General features: G+C 32.8%; 3 protein-coding genes across 9 annotated transcripts; all 3 read left to right on the forward strand.

The window, feature by feature from the left end:
- The first annotated feature begins 7664 nt into the window (after positions 1 to 7664).
- On the forward strand, positions 7665 to 9369 carry LOC114191349 (GDSL esterase/lipase At5g33370-like). 2 transcript variants are annotated; one of them, XM_085676303.1, is made up of 5 exons: positions 7665 to 7945; positions 8069 to 8196; positions 8273 to 8515; positions 8591 to 8843; positions 8914 to 9369. In XM_085676303.1, exons 1-5 carry the CDS (start codon positions 7702 to 7704, stop codon positions 9144 to 9146), a joined length of 1101 nt encoding a protein of 366 aa, XP_085532429.1. In that variant the 5' UTR covers positions 7665 to 7701; the 3' UTR covers positions 9147 to 9369. The 2 variants fall into 2 exon arrangements, with proteins under 2 accessions (XP_085532429.1, XP_027936320.2); XM_028080519.2 differs by having other exon boundaries at positions 7666 to 7933.
- A 197-nt stretch (positions 9370 to 9566) lies between these two features.
- LOC114192707 (GDSL esterase/lipase At5g33370-like) lies at positions 9567 to 11580 on the forward strand. Of its 2 annotated transcripts, XM_085676302.1 has the most exons (6): positions 9567 to 10162; positions 10247 to 10374; positions 10457 to 10699; positions 10799 to 10919; positions 11004 to 11054; positions 11140 to 11580. In XM_085676302.1, exons 1-6 carry the CDS (start codon positions 9907 to 9909, stop codon positions 11373 to 11375), a joined length of 1035 nt encoding a protein of 344 aa, XP_085532428.1. In that variant the 5' UTR covers positions 9567 to 9906; the 3' UTR covers positions 11376 to 11580. The 2 variants fall into 2 exon arrangements, with proteins under 2 accessions (XP_085532428.1, XP_027938296.1); XM_028082495.2 differs by having other exon boundaries at positions 10799 to 11054.
- A 2021-nt stretch (positions 11581 to 13601) lies between these two features.
- Positions 13602 to 23139, forward strand: PTAC3 (plastid transcriptionally active 3). 5 transcript variants are annotated; one of them, XR_003605912.2, is made up of 15 exons: positions 13602 to 14082; positions 14149 to 14320; positions 14843 to 15060; positions 16139 to 16199; positions 16497 to 16569; positions 16695 to 16772; positions 17538 to 17695; positions 18504 to 18672; positions 19237 to 19702; positions 19796 to 20194; positions 20483 to 20686; positions 21849 to 21982; positions 22258 to 22592; positions 22669 to 22793; positions 23017 to 23139. XR_003605912.2 is itself a non-coding variant. In XM_028080150.2 (13 exons), exons 1-13 carry the CDS (start codon positions 13741 to 13743, stop codon positions 22442 to 22444), a joined length of 2661 nt encoding a protein of 886 aa, XP_027935951.1. In that variant the 5' UTR covers positions 13602 to 13740; the 3' UTR covers positions 22445 to 23139. The 5 variants fall into 5 exon arrangements, 1 of the variants encoding a protein (XP_027935951.1); XR_003605909.2 differs by having other exon boundaries at positions 22258 to 22869; XR_003605910.2 differs by having other exon boundaries at positions 22258 to 22793.
- Positions 23140 to 24133: the final 994 nt, after the last annotated feature.

Here is a 24133-nt window from a genome sequence, read left to right on the forward strand (position 1 = left end):
AATATTTATGTTTGACGGTAGGAGCTGGAATAAAAACCTCCTTGTCCTTGTGATCACATTTTTAGAATAAGTCACCAATTTCATTTTCAAAGTCCTTATACTTATAGTACAATACAAGTACTCATTTATATTGTATTATATTTTAAATCTTATGATTAGAAAATTATATTATATTAATAATATTAAATTTTATGTAAAATTTCTAAAATATTTTATTTATGATATTGTTATAATTTCTTTTTTATCTATATTTTTATTTTAGGACTCTTTTGCATTCACTATTTATTTGTATATTTATCCCTTCAATATTTATTTTATTCTTTTATCTCAATTCCTCTTTTTCACATGTTGTGATGAAATTTCTAACCTTATTATCAATACTTCCTCACTTTCTTTTAAGTTCTTATAGAGAAATTAAAAGACATAGTATCCTTTCTCTATTTTAAAAAAATGTTTATATTTTTTTTATTTTTTTCATCAAAATAAATATGTATAAGCTAATAAAAGATTAGATAAATCTAAAACTATACATAATTTATTAATGTCAATTTAAAATATTGAAATAACAGTTAAATAAAAGCAAAACTCGTAAAAACAACATCATACTTAATAGTAAAATGAGAATTCTAACCCTTTTATATAAAAACAATTAAAGGTCTACACATTTTTTAGAAGTGCTTATGCAGTCTTGAGGAAAAGACTAATAGGTTAGTCTAGTATTACAACAATTTATAGTTGCAAAGAAGTTGTAAAATGATAGGCGTATCTAGTATCAAAATAATTTTCTAGACCCTGCCACTTCATACTAATTCAAAGGTTAGAGAGTCACGTGGAGATATGTTCCCAATGTGATGTTATACTAACATAATGAGCCTAATGACATTTTTCTGGTGATTGTCTATCCTTGCTTAACCTGTTGCAACTTTGTCTCCCATCCCTATATATACTTGTGTCACCCAGTTCCATTCCTGCAGTAGAGAAGTTGTATCGCCCTATTGTCTATTCCAAATAAATAGAGCGGTTGTACTCCATAACATTCTCATCCCCTGAAAAAAAAAAAGAACATATGTTCTCCAACCCTTTTTCCTAACACTACTTTTCTACAAAATAAACTTTCACTTCCCTACTTTCAAACTAAGTGTGTGTTTGTCCTTCAATAATAATTTCTTGATAGAATCACAATGATTTTAAGCAATGAATTGGACATTGATATCAACCACTATATGAAAATGTTACATTTGGTAATTTATGTTTCATCCAAGCTCATGCACTCACTTGTGCCATACAAAAGATTTCTTCTAGCTCTACTTTCCTTTTCTTTAAAATTACCTTGTTTTTATGCTTCCAGATTTTCCAGATAATAGTCGGTCACATTCCTTTCCAACTTCTATTTTGTTTTCCATTTAGTTGCATAAGATAAAAGTGTTGGAAATTGACACATGACTTGTTATGATACACTGTATTGACACTAAGCCACCGATCACATATCTCTCACACTGTGTTGGTTATTTTACAGTCAAAGAAGATATATTTGACACTCTCCTAACTTTCTGCACACAACTCGCATAAGGTATTACCTAAATGTATGTCTTTACTTACTAATTTTGTCTTAATTGACACCTTATCCAGCATTATCCTCCATCCTAGTATTTGTGTCTTTAGAAACACATTTAAGCACCAAAGAGATTTAAAAACACTATTAATTTTTCCACCTATAATACCTTGTAGTCTATTATATTCTAGACCTTATTGTATATGCTTCTTCTTCTTCATTCAACCATATCAAAGTATCATCCCAGTTTCTTTTAATAAATGAATGACTTTATTTAATAAAAAGTATAATATATAAGTAAAGAATAATCATCCTCCAAAAGCATTTTACACGTGATAAAATTGTTAATTTCAAAATAGTTATTTAATAATTATATCAACATAAGTTTTTTACATTAGAAGTTCATAAAACGTAACTCAAAATGAGATATTTAAAAATAATATCATCTTAAAATTTTAAGGCTGATTTTAAATAGTTGAAGGTGATAGTTTTGGTTAAATTTGTTTAGTTATTTTTACTACCACATGCAATATCACCTAATGAAGGTGACACTTATCATTCTTATGTGTCCCACGAATTTGAAATTTGATTACAGTCATAAAAATCAAACCTTATGCAAATAACAAAAATAGGCGAGATATGCAAATAAGTGGGGCACAATAAATAAATAAGTGCGGATGAGATGTACTTCTAGTAGTATTTTTTTAAATTTACTAATCAATCTTTTTTTTGTCATCCAATAGGATGTACTTCTTGGGTACCACGAATTTGATTATAAGTTAAAAAATTAACCCTTATTGCTTGTACTAGGTGACTGGTTTGAAGAAAAAAACATGTCAAATCATATATGTACCATAAGTGGGAAATAATGAACAAATGAGTAGGAAACTGTATATTACATTTTGTACCATTTTTTTAAACTTACTAATCAATCTTTTGTTTGTTATCGATTTGGATGTACTTCTTATGTACACCTAATTTAATAACAAGTCACAAAAATCAACCCTGGTTGATATTTGAAAAGTTTTCTTAAATTTCTAAGGTACTTTTTATCTTATCATACCATTAATTATACATTTCTTTTTCTTTTTGCGATTTTTTTCAATTGTCTCAAATTGTTTGTAAGACACGCATTTTTTAATATTTTTATTTGTTGTTTATATTCACCATGTAGAATACTCTTTTTATATATTTGTCTAATTATTTTTTATTTTCTAACTCATTATCAATCAGACTGTAATTTTCTCGACATAATTGTATAAAAAACTTTTATTTACTACAATATAAAAATTTAATACAATATAAAAGTTTAATGTAATTATCATGAATATTTTTTATCAACATCTACCATATACTAGAGTTCAACCTTTATTGCTTGCACTAGGTGGGTGGCTTAAAAAAAAGGTCAAGTCAGATCTTCAATCTAAGTGGGAAAAAATAAACATATGAGTGGGAAACTGCATACTACATTTTGTATAATTTTTTTAAACTAACTAATCTAATCAATCTTTTGTTTTGTTATCTAGTAGAATGTACTTCTTATGTCGCACGAATTTGATTACAAGTCACAAAAGCAAACCACTATTACTTGCATGGAATAACTCAATTTGAAAAAAATAGGCAGTACAAGATATGCAAATAAGTGGGGCACAACAAATAAATAAGTGGGGAGCAGTGTATTACTTTTCCTAGTATTTTTTTTTTTAAATTTACTAATCAATCTTTTTTTGTCATCCCATGGGATGTACTTCTTATTACCAGAAAAAAATATGTCACATCATGTATGTACCAAAAGTGGGGAATAATGAACAAATGAGTAAGGAACTACATATTACATTTTGTACAATTTGTTTAAACTTACTAACTAATCTATTGTTTGTTATCCAATTGGATGTACTTTTAATATACAACGAATTTGACAATAAGTCACAAAAATCAACCCTTATTCATATTTCAAAAGTTTTCTTAGATCTATATGTTATTTTTCATTTTATCATACTATTAATTATACATTTCTTTTTCTTTGTGCGATTTCTTTCAATTGTGTCAAATTGTTTGTAAGACACACTTTTGTTAATTTTTTAATGTTTTTATTTGTCCTTTATTTTCATCATGTAGAATACTATTTTGATATATTTATCTAATTACTTTTTATTTTCTAACTCATTATCAATCATATTGTAATTTTCTTGATATAATTGTACAAATAACTTTTATATACTACAATATAAAAATTTAATGTAATTATCATGAATATTTTTTTATCAACATCTACCATATATTTGAGTTCAACCCTAACCCTTATTGCTTGCACTAGGTGGTTGGCTTGAAAAAATAAAAGAAGTCTAATCAGATATGCAATATAAGGGGGAATAATGAACATATGAGTGAGGAATTGCATATTAATTTTTGTATAATTTTTTAAAACTAACTAACCAATCTATTGTTTGCTATCTAGTGGGATGTATTTCTTATGTCCCACGAATTTGATTACAAGTCACAAAAGTCATCCCTTATTGCTTTCATTGAATAATTAAATTGGGAAAAAAAATAGACGACACGGGATATTCAAATAAGTGGGACACAATAAATAAATAAGTGGAGAGTTGCATCTTACTTCTACTTCTCCTAGTATTTTTTAAAAATTTACTAATCAATCTTTTATCGTTATCCAATGGGATGTACTTCTTGTGTGCCAAGAATTTGATTATAAGTTAAAAAATCAACCCTTATTTCTTGCACTAGGTGGCTGGCTCGAAGAAAAAAATATGTCAAATTATATATGTACCATAAGTGGGGAATAATGAACAAATGAATATGGAACTGCATATTACTTTTTGTACAATTTTTTTAAATTTACTCATCAATCTTTTGTTTGTTATCGAATTGAATGTACTTCTTATGTACAACGAATTTGATGACAAGACACAAAAATCAACCCTTATTGATATTTGAAAAGTTTTCTTAAATTTCTAAGGTATTTTTCTTCTTATCATACCATTAATTATACATTTTTTTTTAGATTTCTTTCAATTGTTTCAAATTGTTTGTAAGACATATTTTTTTAATCTTTTAATATTTTTATTTGTTGTTTATTTTCACCATGTAGAATGTTTTTTTGATATATTTATCTAGTTATTTTTTATTTTCTAACTCATTATCAATCATATTGTAATTTTCTCGATATAATTATATAAATAACTTTTATTTATTACAATATAAAAATTTAATATAATTATCATGAATATTTTTTTATCACCATCTACCATATATTGGAATTCAATCTTTTTTACTTGCACTAGATAACTAGCTTAAAAAAAACAAATTAGATCTGCAATCTAACTCGAGAACAATCAACTTAACGACATATTACTTTTTGTTATTAGAGGCGCACACACATAGGAGAGAACCTAGGTACATTGTTGGATGGTGCTTTGTTCAAAATAGAATATTTGGCTAATTGCTAGTTTGGTCCAAATGAGAACGAAACCTCACTGATATTATTGATTATAAGCATAAATGAACTTGAATTAATATATATATATATATATATATATAAGGAAAAAAAAAACAACAATGTCGTGGACTTGATAGACCTGTCTGTTACGCAATCATATGAAAAATAATGTTTTGACATCCCCACATCCACACATCATATATATTTGCTCTTTCCCATGAAAGTTTGTGGTTTTCTGCAATGCAAGTTAAAGATTTCGTTATCAGAAGAAAATAAGTAATCTTTTTTTCATTATATATTCACTTTAACCAATCTAATAATTAAAAATACATAATATAATATTAAAACATATAATCTCGTCGATTGTATATATATATATATATATATATATATATATATATATATATATATTAAACTTAATTAAAATTTGAATAATATATGTTAATAGGAGATTGGTTCTCGGTGTTGAACTGTTTTAAAATCTATGACTTTAACTGTTTTAAAATTTTCTTCATTTCGCAAATATTAAGTGCACATTATAATTTTTACTTGGAAAAGAAATAATTTAAATTAATTTTTTCTTACATTTAAATATAATTTATTTGCCATTTATTCAATGGTTTTTCTCCTGCATGTCCATCCCAAAGGCTTTCCGACACGGTTTTTCTGAAAACCATTAATGTAGGTTTTATTATACCCCATCGAAAGTGTCCTTTTGAGATTAATGAATTAGTTAATTAGAATACTTAAATGAATTAAACATGACGCACATGAGTTCAGTTTGAGCTTTCAAATGATTTCGCAACAAGCAGTGTCCATATCTAGCTTCACACCAAAGTTGGTTGAGCATAATTTTTGAACTTTGGCATAATATAGTAGCCCTTTTATCACCACTTTGACTTCAGCTGCATTAAATCTACCCCCAACTGTATCAACTGTCAGTAATTTATTTCTTTTTCTCCCATAGGCCCCTACATCAAATTTAAATGTAATTCTCACAACAATAACATATTAAACCTCAAGTGGTTATTAAATGCTACACCATGTTAATCTATATTATATGTGATCAAACTTGAAAAATAATTTTAAGAATCATATAGAGCAAATTCAAAATTTTAAAAATTGAGTATCCAATATAAATCGAGATGAATGCTTCGATGCCCCTTTAGAAAAGACTGATTTGATTACGTGGATTTACCAAGAGAGGTAAAAAAAAAAAAGGAAGGTTTTAGGTTTCAGGTCTGATGCATATTTTTCATAGATATACTCTGATTTTGGAAGTAATTGAAGTCTATATGTGACATAAAAAAATTATTTAAATACAGAAATGGAAGTGTGCTTGGAACACTAAAATGTAGAAATGGGAAGCTAAGTGTACGGGGTGAAGAAGGCGTGAACACTAGAGTAAGGCTCGACCTTGACGAACGTACGATGAATACTAAAATGCATCATTGTGTGTCTTTTCATTGCGAACAAACATTAAATCGACCAAAACAAATGCGAGAAAGGAGAAAATAAACATCCAAACAATAAGGGATAGGTTTGTATAACTGAAACCTATTTTTTGTCTGGTTAAGAATAAGTGGTTCTTTGTAAAACTGTAACCTATAATCATGCATATATTCTTAAAAATATTAGTGTATCATTATAGGTTTTGGTTCTTTAAAGAATCGAAGTCTACACAAACACAGACTTCAATTAAGTTGATATAATTGTACAAATAATTTAAAAAACGTTACCACTTTTTTAGAAAAATTATTTTTTCTTGGAACGGAAGCTGTTAAACGAAGTTAAATAAATAATCATTTTGCACTTTACTTATAATTGCAATTGTTATAGTCTCATATATGTTGTACTACTTTAGATCATTGACCCAAAGTGTAACGCCAGTCAAAATCATTGAAATCATATTTGAACGTGAGTTCAATTCATCACCATAACAAGTTTTTTCTAAAGGACATCCAAGCATCACCGATAAATCAAATCATAAAATTAATATTTATTTTTATGCAAAAGAAAGATATAAGTAAAAACACCGTAATCCTTTTATCATACGTAGTATAACATAAAAAAGAATGTAAAATAGATATATGGCCTTGACAAGTGTGGTAGTAAGTATACAATTACCTGGGTAAAAGTAAAAGACAAATGATATTTGAACAAAGTTTTATTTGGACAAACAACTAATTTTGGTAAAAAAAATCCTAAAATTTTATTATTTTATTTTTTTAACTTTCATTAAAAAATAAAAAATTACTCTATTTAATAACTTTTTCAACAAAATTATTGTCGAAAAATTATTTTCCAAGGTAAAAATGCTTTAGGTTTCTTGTGGTTTTAATGACGCATGATTTTTACCACGCTTTAGTAATGAGTAGTTGTGGGGGTTGGCGCGGGCCAATATTTGTGTTCATTTGATACGAAGAGGGAGGTGTTTGGGAATCTGAGGAAAAAGTCACACATTTGCTTAAGCAAACAACCCTAGCAATTAATAGAGGTACTTTCTCTTCTTCATTCGGCGGTAGCTTTTTAACTTCGTAGAGGTGGTAGAAAAACTCATTTATGATTATGAATGTGCTCTCCATCACTTCACACATCGTTACATCCATCAACTTCTCACATCACACCTTATATATATTACCCTTTTCCCAAACCTCCAAGTGTCAGCGACAATTACTATTCATTCATAACCATGTCCATGGCTATTTGTATAATAGCGACAACCTTGTTTATGTCTTTAAGTTTTTCTTCTGCTCAATCATCGAGGGCTTTCTTCGTTTTTGGTGATTCACTCGTAGACAGTGGCAACAATGACTTCTTGGCCACCACTGCACGAGCAGATGCTCCCCCCTATGGCATTGACTTCCCAACACACAGACCCACTGGACGCTTCTCTAATGGCCTAAACATCCCTGACATAATCAGTATGAGTTCTTGTAATAAAAATTATCAAGATTATTCGTTACTAATTTCAATTTTTCTAGTAGTTTTCTACCTAATCTCCCATTTGCATGCATGCATATATGACTGAAAGCTGAGGTTGGTTTCATGTATTGCAGGTGAGCAACTTGGCTTGGAGCCTACACTGCCATATTTGAGCCCTCTACTTATGGGAGAGAAACTCCTAGTTGGTGCCAATTTTGCATCTGCGGGAATTGGAATTCTCAATGATACCGGATTTCAGTTTGTGAGTTCAATTACTTTGTGTTAATTTTACTTATTCATATAACTAAAAGGAGTGTGTTATGTAATTGTTCTTGCAGCTTCACATCATTCACATCTACAAGCAACTGAAGCTATTCCAGCATTACCAGCAAAGGTTAAGTGCGCATATTGGTGCAGAGGAAGCTTGGAGGCATGTGAACCAAGCACTTGTTCTCATCACTCTTGGAGGGAACGATTTTGTGAACAATTATTACCTGGTTCCATATTCAGCAAGGTCTCGCCAGTTTTCTCTCCCAGACTACGTCAACTATATCATATCAGAGTATCGCCTAATTCTGAAGGTATGAATATATTTAACAAAAGCTTAGATTTTGTTGTTGCATTGTTCATCTTATGCATTTACGTAAAAAGTGCAGAGGCTGTATGATTTGGGAGGTAGGAGGGTTCTTGTAACGGGTACGGGACCAATGGGGTGTGTGCCAGCAGAGTTGGCCTTGAGAAGTGGAAATGGTGAGTGCGACGTGGAGCTCCAGAGAGCTTCTTCCTTGTTTAATCCACAACTTGTTGAAATGGTGAAAGGACTCAACCGAGAGATTGGTGCTCACGTCTTCATTGCTGTAAATGCGTATGAAATGAACATGGATTTTGTTAACAACCCTCGAGCTTATGGTACGTTCACTGTTACTGCCATAGTTTCTCAGAAGAGGGTTCTGAGTTTTTGTTTGTTGTTGTTGAACAGGGTTTGTCACATCGAAGATAGCTTGTTGTGGTCAAGGTCCGTACAATGGGGTGGGACTCTGCACACCCATTTCCAACTTATGTCCAAATCGTGATCTTTATGCGTTTTGGGATCCGTTTCACCCATCGGAGAAAGCTAACCGAATCATTGTCCAACAGATGATGACTGGGTCGGTTCAGTACATGCACCCCATGAATCTTAGCACCATCATGGCCATAGATTCCAGGGTTTGATTGATACGATTTATGGCTTCATTGGTCACCACAGGATATGTGTGAACTGTGAAGCTATATTCTACGTTCTCCTGAGTTCTGTTTTATCTCATGAAGATCTCCTTGCTAGTGTCATTTGTGGTTCAAAGTGTGCTGTTTGCCCTAAACTAAAATGTTGTATTCCTTTTGATTGTGAAGATTTTTGTGTGTAGTGGAGAATGCTAATTGTAACGATGGCTTTCAACTTTGTGTGCTTAATGAGAGTAAAAGGCTCGTGTGTCTTTAATGGTAGATAATGCACGTGATGAACATTTAATGGAAGTTCCGGAAAGGCCATTAATCTTATAAGTCATGCATTGAGGAAAAAAAAAATTAACGGCAATAGTTTAGCGTTACAAGTCAAGAAACTTTAATGCGATTGATTTCACTTTCACTATTCTCCTGATACCCATTTCCATTAGAAGGGCCTATTTTAGTTTGAAGCTATAATTTGCGGCTGTTGAAAAAGGTAAAGAAATAAAGAACATGTATCTAATACCGAAAACTTCGGAGACATCATATATACAGGTGCAAATATTTAGACTCATTTAAAATTAACCTAACATAACCTACTTCTTACTCATTCATTTTTACGATGACACAACCACCTCGATCCACCTAATCCCATGCCTGCAATTAACACATGTATATATCAATCTATATATATGTGTGCATCAGAGTAGCCTAGCCAGCAACCACAGTTAACCCTGTTAGACTTCACTTTCATCTCCAATTCCAAACCATGGCTAGCTTTCCCATTTTCACGTCTTACGTTGTTTGGAGTCTAGTGACGGCACTAGCATTTACATGTTTCAATTTGCAGGAGGCAGAGGCAGCACGAGCCTTCTTCGTGTTTGGAGATTCACTTGTTGATAATGGCAACAACAACTACCTAGTCACCACAGCTAGAGCAGATGCTCCACCTTATGGCATTGATTATCCAACTCACACCCCCACCGGACGATTCTCCAATGGCCGCAACATTCCTGATTTTATCAGTTCGCTTCATAACCTCTCTAATTCTTATTTCACCATTCTCAACTTCATTTCTACTGTTGTTGACCTGTGGTTAAATTTTGCAGGTGAAGCACTCGGGTCCGAACCCACGTTGCCATATTTAAGCCCTGAGCTTGACGGGGAAAAGTTGCTGGTTGGTGCAAACTTTGCTTCTGCTGGCATTGGAGTACTCGTTGACACCGGAGTCCAATTTGTATGTGAATTATATATATAGCAGCATGAACCATTACTTTACATGTGCGATTGATTATTATGTATTATATATATTGTTGCAGGTAAACATTATCAGAATGCCAAGACAACTAGAATACTTCCAACAATACCAACAAAGGGTGAGTGCCCTTATAGGAGATGATGAAACAAGGAAATTAGTAAATGGAGCACTAGTTCTCATCACCTGTGGAGGTAACGATTTTGTGAATAACTACTTCTTGGTGCCTAACTCTGCTAGATCCCGCCAATTCGCTTTACCGGATTATGTCACCTATGTCATCTCTGAGTACAAGAAGATTCTACAGGTAAAACCATGATAATTCATTAATCTGGTAATTAATGAGTACAGTGTTATGTTATCTGCACATTCACTCAAACACGCACAATGCATGGACTTGGATCAGAGGCTGTATGAACTTGGAGCACGAAGGGTGTTGGTGACAGGAACTGGTCCACTGGGTTGTGTTCCAGCGGAATTAGCCATGCGAGGAGGCAGAAATGGCGAATGCTCAGAGGAGCTACAGAGTGCGTCTTCCTTGTACAATCCACAGCTTGTTGAAATGATCACACAACTCAATAACGAACTTGGTTCGGATGTCTTCGTTGCAGCCAACACACAACTCATGCACGATGATTTCGTCACTGATCCTCAAGCATACGGTAATCAATGCATTCGTTATATCCAAACCAAACATCACTTTCAATAATACTTGAATTCTTCTGTGGGATGAATTTGTGGATACAGGATTTGTTACCTCAAAAGTTGCGTGTTGCGGCCAAGGACCCTTCAATGGTGTTGGATTGTGCACGGTGGCGTCGAACCTATGTCCAGACCGTGACACACATGCATTTTGGGACCCATTCCATCCATCGGAAAAGGCTAACGGGTTGATCGTTCAGCAGATTATTTCAGGAGCCTCCAACTACATGAACCCTTTCAATCTCTCAACTATTTTGGCCTTGGACTCCCACAAATACTAATCTCCACTACACAAATCAGAATAAATGATATTTTTTGTGTGACTTTTTCAGGAATGAGATTGTATTTAAGGGAGGGTCAATTCATATTATTTCTATCTTCAATCTTATAAAGGGAAAAATAGAAGCTGCTTATTTGTTTTTTGCTTAGATTGATGTGTAAACCCTCTTTATCTGAAAGTGAAAACATACATATTTTTATGCGTTAGAGTATTTCTTGTACTCTTCTTCTATCTATAAAGTTCATCTTCATGTGCTACTTTCGCATGTTTTTGAACTATACTTGAGTATTCTTGTCACTGTTGGAGTAGCTATAAAAATGTGATTAACAATTAACATGTTCAAATCATTTAAATTTTGGTTATTGACAAATAAAATAAATAAATAAATAATTTCTAATTATATTTCTTAAACAATACCCTTGATGCTTTATTAAGTTTTTGGGAATATTTTAGTTGAAGGAAATATTTTTAATTTTTAATTTTATTTTAAACAACGATTATCAATATAATTATCTCTAACATAACTACAATCGTATTGAGAGATAATACTCTTCACAGAGTTTCCGGATGTCAAGACCAGTACAAATAGTTAATATTAATTAAAATTGTTTATGATTTAAGTTTACATAGTAAAATTTTATTGTCAATTCCAATACATCATTTATCACATTTTTTCAGAACAATATATACTATTTGAATTTAAACAGAGTACTATTATCGTTACTGTTTTCTTAAAAAAAAAAAAAAAAAGTACGCGAGCCCATGGGCAAGTGCAAAGAGAAAGAGAGAAGAAAGGAGGAAAGAGATGGGGTGAAATGGAGGGACACTTCTTCCTCCACCCTTTAACACTCCCAAATTTTTCAAAAATTTCCTCCAAAACAAATTTCGAAAAAACATGTTTATAAAGCTATCGAATTTCGATATCTGACTAAGAAAATTATCAAATTTCAAAATTCAAAATATATTATTACTAGATTAAATATATATATATATATATATATATATATATATATTTATATGTATCAAAAACAATAAAACTAATAATTAATTAAAATTAAAAAATTAAAAATTAAAAACGTAATATATATATATATATATATATATATATATATATATTACATATATTATTTTTTGTTTTTGGTTTCTTTTTTAATTTTTTTTAATGTTCATTTTTTAATTTTATTTGTTTTTCAATCTTTTATTTTTCTTAATACAATATTTGAAAATAAAATTACACACACACACACACATATATATATATATATATTTATTTATTGGATTTCAAAATGGGAGTTAAAAAAAATCAAAAACCATTTCAAATATTTTTTCAAATATTTTGAAAAAGTTTGAAAATCCTAAAGAAAAGTTGGAGATGCACAAAAAAACACTCGAGACAGAGAAAATATATGGGTTGAATAGCGAGCGAGGATTGTAATCCATTTATGTCACAAATCATTAACTTCAAAAAAATTTACATTTGAAACCGTAAAATGTGGAATAATTTTTTAATATAAAACTATATTATGGATTTATAATTTGTAATGTATTTATTTTAATGTACATTTTGAATTATAAGTAAAAAATATATATCTTTCGGATTGTTGAGTTTATAATAATCTATTAGAATTTTAAGGGTTAAATATATTTTTAATCCCTTAAATTTTAGTAAAAATTAGAATTAATTTCTCTTCAATATTTTGGATTAATTTAGTCTTTTATCTTTAGAATTATGTAGACTTAGTCTTTTTAACCAATTTTTGTTAAATTTATTTGGCATTTCAAGCATATTTCATAATAATATTTGAATTATTTACACCGTTTGATACATTTTCGCTTCAATGTTAACTCAAATGCTACCGTAAAACATATTTGAAATGTCAAATAAATTTAAAAAAATTTGGTTAAAAAGTAAAATTTATACATTACTAAAGTTAGAAAACTAAATTGAATCAAAATTTCGGAAATAAAATAATTATAATTTTCACAACAAAAATATATTTAACCCATAAAATAAAATTTAAGAGATGCGTTTCAACAAATAATACATTTTACAGTTCGAAATATATTTTTAGATTAAAAAATAATTTAAAAATCTTGATTATTTTTTTCGTTAAAGGTAAAATAGTCTTCTTGCCACTTTAATAAACAACAAGAAGAAAACATGGAGGTGCATAAAGAAAAACTCGAGAGAATAAGATGTAGATTTCGTCAACTTCATTTCGTTGCGGTTTTTTTAATCCGTGCGTCACTTTTTCAATTCGCGGTCTGCCTTATCATCAGTGCACCTCACACCACGCTGTTGCTTCAGTCGGTCGACACTGCCACCAAACCAAAATCCGTTACTCTCAAATTCTTTATACACATTCATGTCCTCACTCATCTTACCTTACAGCTACACTCACCGTTACGTCAGTTTCCCGTTCAAATTGAACCAGTTCTCTCCCCGAACTGTGACGGTTCGCGCGGCGGTTTCAGCTCCGGAAAAGCGGGGCAGGAAGAAGAAGCAGCCGAAGGATGACCAGAGCTCGGTCGAGAACGGGCTCCGCTTCAGTTTCATGGAGGAGCTCATGGACCGGGCCCGGAACCGCGACTCAAACGGCGTGTCGGAAGTCATATACGACATGATCGCCGCGGGCCTCAGCCCTGGCCCTCGGTCATTTCATGGATTGGTAGTGTCACACGCCCTCAACGGCCACGAAGAAGCTGCGGTATGATAATTTCTCTACGACGACGCCGAAAGCCGTTTCAATTCAACTGATTATTGTTTTACGCAGATGGAATCGTTGAGAAGAGAGTTGGCTGCAGGGCTTCGACCGGTTCACGAGACATTCATGGCATTGGTAAGGTTATTTGGGTCTAAAGGTCGCGCCATTAGAGGTCTCGAAATACTTGGAGATATGCAAGACCTAAATTATGATATTCGCCAAGCTTGGATTGTTCTTATTGGTATATTCATTTTGACTAATTGAATAATCTTCTCTGCTCTTAAAACGTACAGGAGAAAGAGATGCGAGGATAAAATGAATTGTGCTTTATTAGTAAACTAAAATCAACTTATGCACTTGAAGTTTTGTGGAATCTAGTTTCTATAAAAGCTAAGTGTCGAAGTTTATTTTAGCTTTGAGGGTCTGTATGGACGAGTTTCTTCATAAAACCTTTTAAAAGAGAGATTTAAGAAGAAAAATTGATATTAGTCATTCCATAAGCTAAGCATAAGCTAATCTGTAGAAGTTCTCTCAAAAAACTTCTCTAAATTTTCATTTTTAACTTGTGCAATAGCTAATTGTAGCTTATAATTTCGTTTTTATTCGTATTTTCTTTCCCGTAAGTCTTCGTAGAGAAGCTCGTCCAAACAGAACTAAAAAAATACCATAATTCTGTTTATCTTCTTCTCATGTTGTTAATTACTTATTGTTAATTTGTTTTGGTCTCTCCTTTATGGTGTGCTTTAATTCTGTTGTTGTGTAGAGGAACTTATTCGGAGCAAGCATTTGGAAGGTGCCAACCAAGTGTTCTTCAAGGGTGCCGATATTGGCCTCAAGGCTACCGATGAGGTTTATGATCTGCTGATCAAAGAAGACTGCAAAGCTGGGGACCATTCTAATGCGCTAGACATTGCCTATGAGATGGAGGCAGCTGGAAGGATGGCAACCACATTTCATTTTAATTGCCTCCTTAGTGTGCAGGTTACCTTCCTCAGTCTAGTTTTATCTCAGAATGTTTTGTGCAGTTATAGTCTAGGGGTCAGTTTCATGTTGCCAAAAAAATAGGGGTGGAAACATTTATTGTGACTTTTGGATTGTCTTTGGTTTTCAATTAGCATAACTTTAGATCCTCCTACTTCCCTTGTACGTTAAGAGTACTAAATGCATTTTATATTTTTGTAAGACTGTTAAGTTCATTTACTTTTTCTATCTAGTACTTTCGTTTTGAGATAGGAGGAGAATTTTGTAGGTGGATAGCATCATTCTTTTGGTTATAATTGTGATATTACACTGTCCTGCTTCCAAGAATTTGCAAGGGAAATAGTGAAAGCAAGATCAATTTGATCTTTAGGAATATTAGTAGTTGTTTTTGTACCTCCTTAGAAATATGGGTGATTTAGGGGTCCGTATTTTCCTTTTTTGAAAAAGATATTTCTTTTATATTTCATTCCTACATTTTTATCTGTGCATGAAACTGATTATTGGTGTAAATTAAGGGACTCCTATCCCGTGGCAGTGGTACATGCATCATTAGCTTAATTGCAGTTTTGATCCTCCAAGTATTGCAATTGTGCCGTTTTAGTTCTTCAGATTCCAACTGTGTTGATCAATGGAACTATTTTAGTCACTCCAGAGTTTAATTGTATCAATTGAGTCTCTCGGATTGAGGGGACTGACATTACATTTTTTTTATACCTGGAAGACTCAATTGACACTACTAGAACTTAAACAACTACAATTGCACAATTACAATACATTGGGGACAAAAAATGTAACTAACCTATATTATTATATGGATAAATTACCTACTGAAAATTGCTATAAAATCCTTGCCTCGTGTTTTTCCATTCTCTTTGAGTAGAAAATATGTAAAGGTAACTGATATGAAATATGACACAATGATACTTAAGTTGTAGATGTTTCAGACAAACAATGCCAGTTTTTTTTTGTTGTAAATTTTCAAATAATAATTGGATTTGATAAAGCAAAATGTGAGCCTGTTTGATCTTCTGATGTTTTCACTATGTTTTATTAATATTATTTCTTTCAAAATTATAAGGCTACCTGCGGAATACCTGAAATAGCTTTTGCAACGTTTGAGAACATGGAATATGGAGAAGGTGTGCACTCCACGTTTTCTTTCCCTCCCTCTTTCTTCTTTTTCTGATGCTTATATTTGTTTACTTATAAATATTTCATTTACCATTTCAAGGGAAGTTTGTTTCTATTTCTTATACTGTAACTTGTTTCACAATTAATTTTCATTTCTCATGTATTTTCTTCGTTTCCGTTCTTTTTTTTTTTTCTTTGTTTGTGCTGTTGAAGTTGAGATGGTCTTTTCTTCTAATTTGTTAAAATCCCTTTCTTCATTATTAATTCTATGTACTGTAAGTTATTTTTAATTTGTGGCATAACAGATTATATGAAGCCCGATACAGATACATATAATTGGGTTATTCAAGCGTATACTAGAGCTGAATCTTATGACAGGTTAGATAATTTAAATGGCTGTGAAACCTGACATTAGAATTCTTAAATTGAATATTTCATGCATTGATTTATAGTTGTTCTTATGTGATGTGATCGTATTAAACTTGTTTCTGTGTGGCTTATAGAGTACAAGATGTTGCTGAGTTACTCGGCATGATGGTTGAATCTCACAAGCGTATACAGCCAAATGCGAAGACCCATGCGTACGAAACATTGTTATTTTTCTTTTACGAACCTGACCATTGTACATGTTCAATGTTATATTATTTGAGTACTTTAGTATAAAATTTAAACTTTTATTTATTTTTTAAATGTTAGCTGTTATATATAATGAACAGAATTTGCAGCAAATTCTGTGACAAACCAATAGATTTCAAAGAAAATATAAACATGGGCATTACTCTCTAATTAAATACACCAAGGAAGCACAACAACTGCACACTACTAATCTAATACTGAATCACGAAACCCCAATTTAGACAGAACAACCAGGAGTATAATTCAGGTCTGAAGCCTCAGAATCCTGTTTTAATATGTAGATTTTATTGATACTGCTTACTAGACAATTTACTTTGCAACAGCAGCTAATAGCATGTATGGATACACATTATGCTCCATTGATTCATGTTCAACGCTCATTTATACCATGAAACAAAAAACTGTAGCTGTAATATGAACATTGGTTTGGGATCATTTCAACGGAAATACAAACATGTTATAAATAGCCACCACTCAACTAAATGTTAACTCTTCTATTGCTTATATGCTATTCTTTAATTTTAGTTTTCCTTCTATTTCTGAAAGATACTTAGATTATCAGGTAACCTGTTTAATGACCTGTAATTTTGGATCTTATAGCTATGTACTCATTAAGCTGTGTTTGTTTAAATAAAATGAAGTGTTTAATTTTGTCATATAGGACTGTGGAATGTTCTCTTGATCTATTTTGTCCCATATTGTATCTTCAGCCTGTTAGTGGAGTGTTTTACGAAGTACTGTGTGGTACGAGAAGCTATTAGGCATTTTCGTGCCCTTAAAAACTTTGAAGGGGGTACAAAAGTTCTACATGATGAAGGGAATCATGGAGATCCACTTTCTTTGTACCTTCGAGCATTATGTCGGGAAGGTATAATTCTATCTACTGGCTATTCATTTATAGTTTTCTCATTCTAAGAGATGTTGTCTCTATTAATAAATAATCTACAATTTTATTCAATCAACCTTAAGGGCTCGCATTTGTTGTGTCACAAGTTTGAACTTTTCCTTATCTCCTTGGGCGAAATAAGTGTAAGTTTTTCATAAGTAGAGAGATATTAGGAACATACTCTTTAACGCACTTTTTCGAATATACTCACTCTCATGGGTTGAATATTATAGGAAATCACAAAAGTGTGCAACCCGCCTCTTATATAATGATTCCCTCTCTTGATTTTTGTATTTTCCAATAAAGTTTAACTATTAAGAGTGAGTGTCCGAGAGAGTGTATTAAAGAGTGTGCTCCTATCACATCTCCCATTAATATTTTTTTAACTCCAGCTTTTCCATTGTTGGATTAGGGCACCAATTCCTTAACCTAAAATAGTTGTACCCAAAAAAGTATCATCACAATCTGTTTTATGAAATGTATGGAGATAATAATGAGGCATTTATTCTAAAGTTGTGCTTAAATTTCAGCCCAAAGAAGAATTTTCAGGGGGAGTATCATGGGAATCCATCCGCCTTGTCATTATATGTAGAATATCTGGTTCCAGAGCACGTACTTATTTCCTAAAAAGTTATTTTCTTATATTTGTTACCCTTGTTGAGACATTGTAACTAAAGATAGTCATCAGGGATTTGCTCCTTTGTGGTGTTCAGTGTATATTTATAAAATTTTATGACCAAAATTAACTTAGAATGCTTTGCTTCAACCTAGTTGTCATTTTGAAATTCAGGAAGAATTGTTGAAATGCTTGAAGCTTTAGAAGTTATGGCCAAAGATAACCAGACAATCCCTTCACGAGCAATGATCTTGAGCAGAAAATACCGGACATTAGTAAGCTCATGGATTGAACCATTACAAGAAGAGGCTGAACTTGGATATGAGATTGATTATATTGCCAGGTATTGTTTCCTTTTCAACAACAGTTGCTATTATTATTAATATTTTGATCTAAGTTATTTATTTTATACATGTTTTCATAAATGATTGTTATCTGTTCTCAGCAAGTGAGCTGAAACCCAAATTAAAACTATTATTTTGGTTTCACTTGTCTTTTATTTATTTAGTTTATTTCGGTTGGGTTTTCTTCCCAGATGTTTTTCTGCTGTCCAATAGTAGTGTGCATACCAAATGTATGATATTTTACCTCCTGATAATAAATTGTTTTTCTAAGGCTTGTGTTTGTGTCCAGCTTATTTTTCCTACCAGATGTAACTTTAATATTCTAAAACCACCAGTTGGCGAAATAGGCAAATCAAAATCTAAGCAGTGGTTCTAAGAATCTCGTTTAAGTTTTCTACTTATAAAAGCTTCTAACTTTTTCTTTTTGCTTTCCTTTATTTTTTTTTAATGCAGGCGTTCTTTTTAACTGATATAGTAAATCTTAGTTGATGGGCTCAATTAACTAATGCTTATCATTGTATAGATTTTTCTTATTAATGTGTTTATTGTTGTTAATTGGACAGATATGTTGAGGAGGGTGGCCTAACTGGCGAGCGCAAGCGGTGGGTGCCTCGAAGAGGTAAAACACCTTTAGATCCTGATGCTCAAGGATTTATATATTCAAACCCAATGGAGACCTCCTTCAAACAAAGATGCCTGGAGGATTTGAGGGATTACAATAAAAAGCTCCTGAAGACCTTGCAGATTGAAGGAATTGCAGTTTTAGGGGATGGTGTATCTGAATATGATTATATTAGAGTGAAGGAGAGACTAAAGAAACTCATAAAGGGGCCTGAACAGAATTCTTTAAAGCCTAAGGCTGCTAGTAAAATGCTTGTGTCTGAATTGAAGGAAGAACTAGAAGCACAAGACTTGCCTACTGATGGAACTAGAAATATTCTTTACCAACGGGTACAAAAAGCAAGGAGAATAAATCGATCTCGTGGTAGGCCCCTTTGGATTCCTCCGGTGGAAGAGGAGGAAGAAGAGGTCGATTCTTTTGTGTTGTTTAAGTACCTTTTCTTTTCTCTCCATCTGACCTATAATATATAATGCTAAACTTAAATATGATTCATGTTCTAGGTGGATGAAGAGCTGGATGCATTGATTTCACGTATACAGCTACAGGAAGGAAATACAGAGTTCTGGATACGTCGCTTTTTAGGTGAAGGCTTAACTGGTGATCAAGAAATGACAATGGATGCAGCTAAATCAGACGTCTCTGAAGTTGCAGATGACATTGATGCAATAGAAGATGCTACTAAAGATGCTGAAGATGATGAAGTCGATGAGGAGGAGGAGGAAGCAGAACAAGTAGAAGAGGAAGTAGAACCAGCAGAGAACCAAGACGTAGACAGGATAAAAGTCAAGGAAGTTGAAGCTAAGAAGCCTCTTCAAATGATTGGAGTCCAGTTGTTTAAAGATTCTGATCAACCTATCACTAGATCCAAAAAGTTTAGAAAATCCAGATTGCAGGCAGCGGTACGATAATAATTCCTTGGTATTCTTTTCCTTTGTAAGTTTGGATGGAGAGAGTTGGGTTCTTCTACTTGTTTAGACAGTAAGGCAGGTTTTGTGTACAGAAGATCCCAAAATGTTAGGATGTAAAAACCAACATGATAAAACTGATATTGCAGCCTGAGGTTTTTGGTGAGAATGATTCATGAGAAGCTGAGAGCCATTTATGGACCATCCGTTCTCTGTTAACATTACATTCTTTCAATCTTTGTTGCAGCTTTTACATTCTGAATCTAACTTCTTTGCTGGCAGGATGATGATGATGATGATTGGTTTCCACTGGACGTATTTGAGGCATTTAAGGAAATGAGGAAGCGAAAAATTTTTGATGTGTCAGACATGTACACGTTAGCAGATGCTTGGGGATGGACATGGGAGAGAGAACTGAAGAACAGACCTCCTCGTAGATGGTCACAAGAATGGGAAGTTGTGTTGGCAATCAAAGTTATGCAGAAGGTAAATAACTAAAGCTTGACTTTTAACTGCAAACTTGCTTCTTGTTGAAATGGTTTTAACTGGTCAAATTCTCAGTTTCTTGCAGACACGGAATATGATTACTGCCTCTTCAAATGTACAAAATAAAAGCTGTACTTTATAACACTGCACATAAAAGTAATTTAAGATCCAAAATGATGTAGGATGATGACATTAAATTTTGTATCTTGATTTTGGCGGTCTTAACTTTCTTGTATTCATGATTGACGTGTTTGAGGGATATTGTTACCCGATTTTATCATCTTCTCTCCTTTTTACTTGCGAAGGTCATTCAACTTAAGGTTCAACAGTTTGGGAGTTTGGGTGAAGTTGCTTAATCTGTAAATTGTTTTAGTTCCAATTTCTGAGTTTATTCATTCAATTACATGAAGGCTAAAATCGTATAACTAAGGGAATTTCAATGAAATATTTGTGAGAAAGATTCATTGCAGCAACCCTAACATTTATGTAAAGAATACTAGCATATCTAGGATATCCCTTTACATTTGTTATTTCTTAAATGTGAGGGATACTCTTGAGATTTATGATTTCAGGTTATCAATTCTAAAAATAGTTTACTGGAACATGCTGGCTGGCAGCATTTTGGTGACAGGTGTTATTTTTTACTTGATTCAACTTTCATGGTGATGCATGGATCAGTTACGCTAGTTTGCGAATCCTGTTGATTCAGTCTTCCTTCAATGGGATATTAAACATTCTTGGTGTGTCGAAAACAATTTTATAAATAGTCTGAATTTTGATATATATATTTGCTTCATATAGAAGTGTTCTTGTTCTCAAACAAGAAGAATTAAAAAAAGAACATTGGTATCTAGTTGTCTACCTTTCTGCTTGTTGATTCCTGTCCAAGTATTGTGTAATGATTCATTGAATTTTGAAATTTGGCTTATATATTAGTTAGAATGTAGTGGAGATATATTCATCATCTGTGTAAATAATGCTGAGACTTCCACTACTTTGTTTGAAGTTAGAATTTCCCACTTGACTTAGGAGCTAACACACTGAATAAATTGTTATTAGTAACTAGCAAACTACTTTAGTCTTTTTGGATATATTTAACCTATCAACATTCTTTGGTATATGCTTGTCTTTGCTGAATGAGATTTTGACCTATATTGTACAGGTCATAGAATTGGGAGGGACACCAACTATAGGGGATTGTGCCATGATCTTGCGTGCAGCTATAAGGGCACCTCTACCCTCAGCTTTCTTAACAATTTTGCAAACAACTCATGGACTTGGTTACAAGTTTGGGAGGTAATTTATTTTCTTTGTAAAACAAGACCCGTGTTCTTGTGTGGGTTACCCAACCCAGCCAACAAAAATCTAGATATTTTATATGCTTGACCAGGAGGAAAAGAAAGTTAACCAGATATTTCTGAGAAAAGAATAAATAACTGTGGGGTTGGATTAGACATTGCAGAATTTTATTCACTATGATAACTGCAAAATGAAGGCAACCTTTCGTTTTCTGCCATCCCACGTCTGTTGCTTTTCAGCTTATTGTTTCTTCATTTTCTCCGATGTTACAGTTCTCTTTATGATGAGATAATCTCTCTCTGCGTTGATCTTGGGGAACTAGATGCGGCTGTTGCTGTAGTTGCTGATTTGGAAACCACAGGGATCTTGGTCTCGGACCAGACTTTGGATAGGGTGATTTCTGCCAAGCAGAGGATTGACAATACCTCCAATGGTGTCATCACGGACGAAGGATTGTAAAACTATACCTCCATTCTGTAATGGTTGTTATGCTTGGGACTGGTATAACTACCGGTTGTGGTTTAATGTATCATCATTGCACAGATGTGCAAATTTTGTGCTTAGCTTAATGTATGCATAGTATCAGGCCTTGAAGATTGCATAACTGGTAAGCATTAGTTCTATCTTTAGTTTTTTACTTCACCACAATCTACTATTTTGAACAGGGTGTTTTGTAAATGAAGCAACGGCAGGCTCCCACTGTTGCAGCAACAGTGTTTTTTTATTCCACTAACACGAAATGACGCTGTTGGAAATTTAACGTCACCAACAACCAATAATTCGGGATTGATTGTGTTGACAAGATCAGGTTCACTTCATTGGCTGATTCCCCTTCCATTCAGCAAGAAAACTTCATTCAGCAAGAAAACTTCATTGGTTGATTGGTACTAGTAGATTTCATGTAAAATAGTATATAAAAATGTTAATATCATTTGTTCAAGAAATTAATGACTTGTATGGGGCATCAATTATAGTTATTAGTTAGGCAGGTAAAATAACATTGAATACTTTTTTTTATCTTTTTAATCCAGAGGAAGGGATCGTAGTTGGCAATGGAAGTTACGCCTGCTCAGACTTGCAAATGTAACAGCAAAATGAATAGTTTGATATCTCAAAATCATTTGAATAAGAGATCCGAGGGGGTAATTATTCCACGCCAGATGTATTATCGTTTTATGTAATATTGGGAATTCTTGTGGTGGGTAATTATCATGGCAGATGGAGTATATTAAATGACAGAAAATAATTGTAAATCTCTCACAGCGACACGGATCATAGAGCCATGTTTGTTAAAATCTTGGCCACACCTGGTGTTGCTATATTAGGTCTGATCAGAAGTATGCTGGTCCTATTATGGCTCGGTCCTCTAACTCAACACTCTCTGTCAACAATACTTTTGCCGGTTCTGTATTAGCTACTGATCCTGCATGATAATCTCACCGTGGGCCCAGCCTACCAAACATCCCACACCACCACCAACAAAAATCTTATCCCACTATACGACCTATCATCTCACACCATGCACAGTAAATCATCGGTCAAAAGCAACCTGTGATGGTAATAACAAATTCAGTGGACAACAATGACACGTTTTTGGATATTCAACATGTATGGCATCTGAAATTTCTTTCTCATCTCCAATTTGCCGCTTTGTTTAAATAACCTTTTACATACTCTACAAAATACAAAGGATTTGTTTCTCGGTTTGTCAAAGATAATCATTTTTGTTTTGAATTCCTTACTAATCCAGCAGTTGGAATCCCAGGATACCATGGATACTCATTGAAGGCAGACTTCAAAGATTAGCCATTTATATTTGAGCATCTTGACTTGGTCTTTGAGAAACTCGCCACTGTGACAAATGACAGGTTTATTGTTCTTGAAAATCTCATTCCTGTGAAACTGCTTGCATGAATGGACCCCTCTTCTTGAAGCTCATGCATGTAAACTGACAGTTACCATATTCATCATTATTTTCACTACTTAAAAATTTGTAACCTTGTGAAATCACGTTGGAATGTCGTCACGTGTTTCAGCGTGAAAAAGATTAGGCGGCCAAATATCAGATTCGGAACAGTGGTTCACGCATCTTCGTCTATTACAAATGCCATGCCAACTAATTCCTCTTGCTTCTGCTTTTTCTCTCTC

This window comes from Vigna unguiculata, chromosome 7, assembly GCF_037176805.1.
Source record: "Vigna unguiculata cultivar grain cowpea cultivar isolate G323 ecotype 2 chromosome 7, ASM3717680v1, whole genome shotgun sequence".
Taxonomy (NCBI): Eukaryota; Viridiplantae; Streptophyta; class Magnoliopsida; order Fabales; family Fabaceae; genus Vigna; species Vigna unguiculata.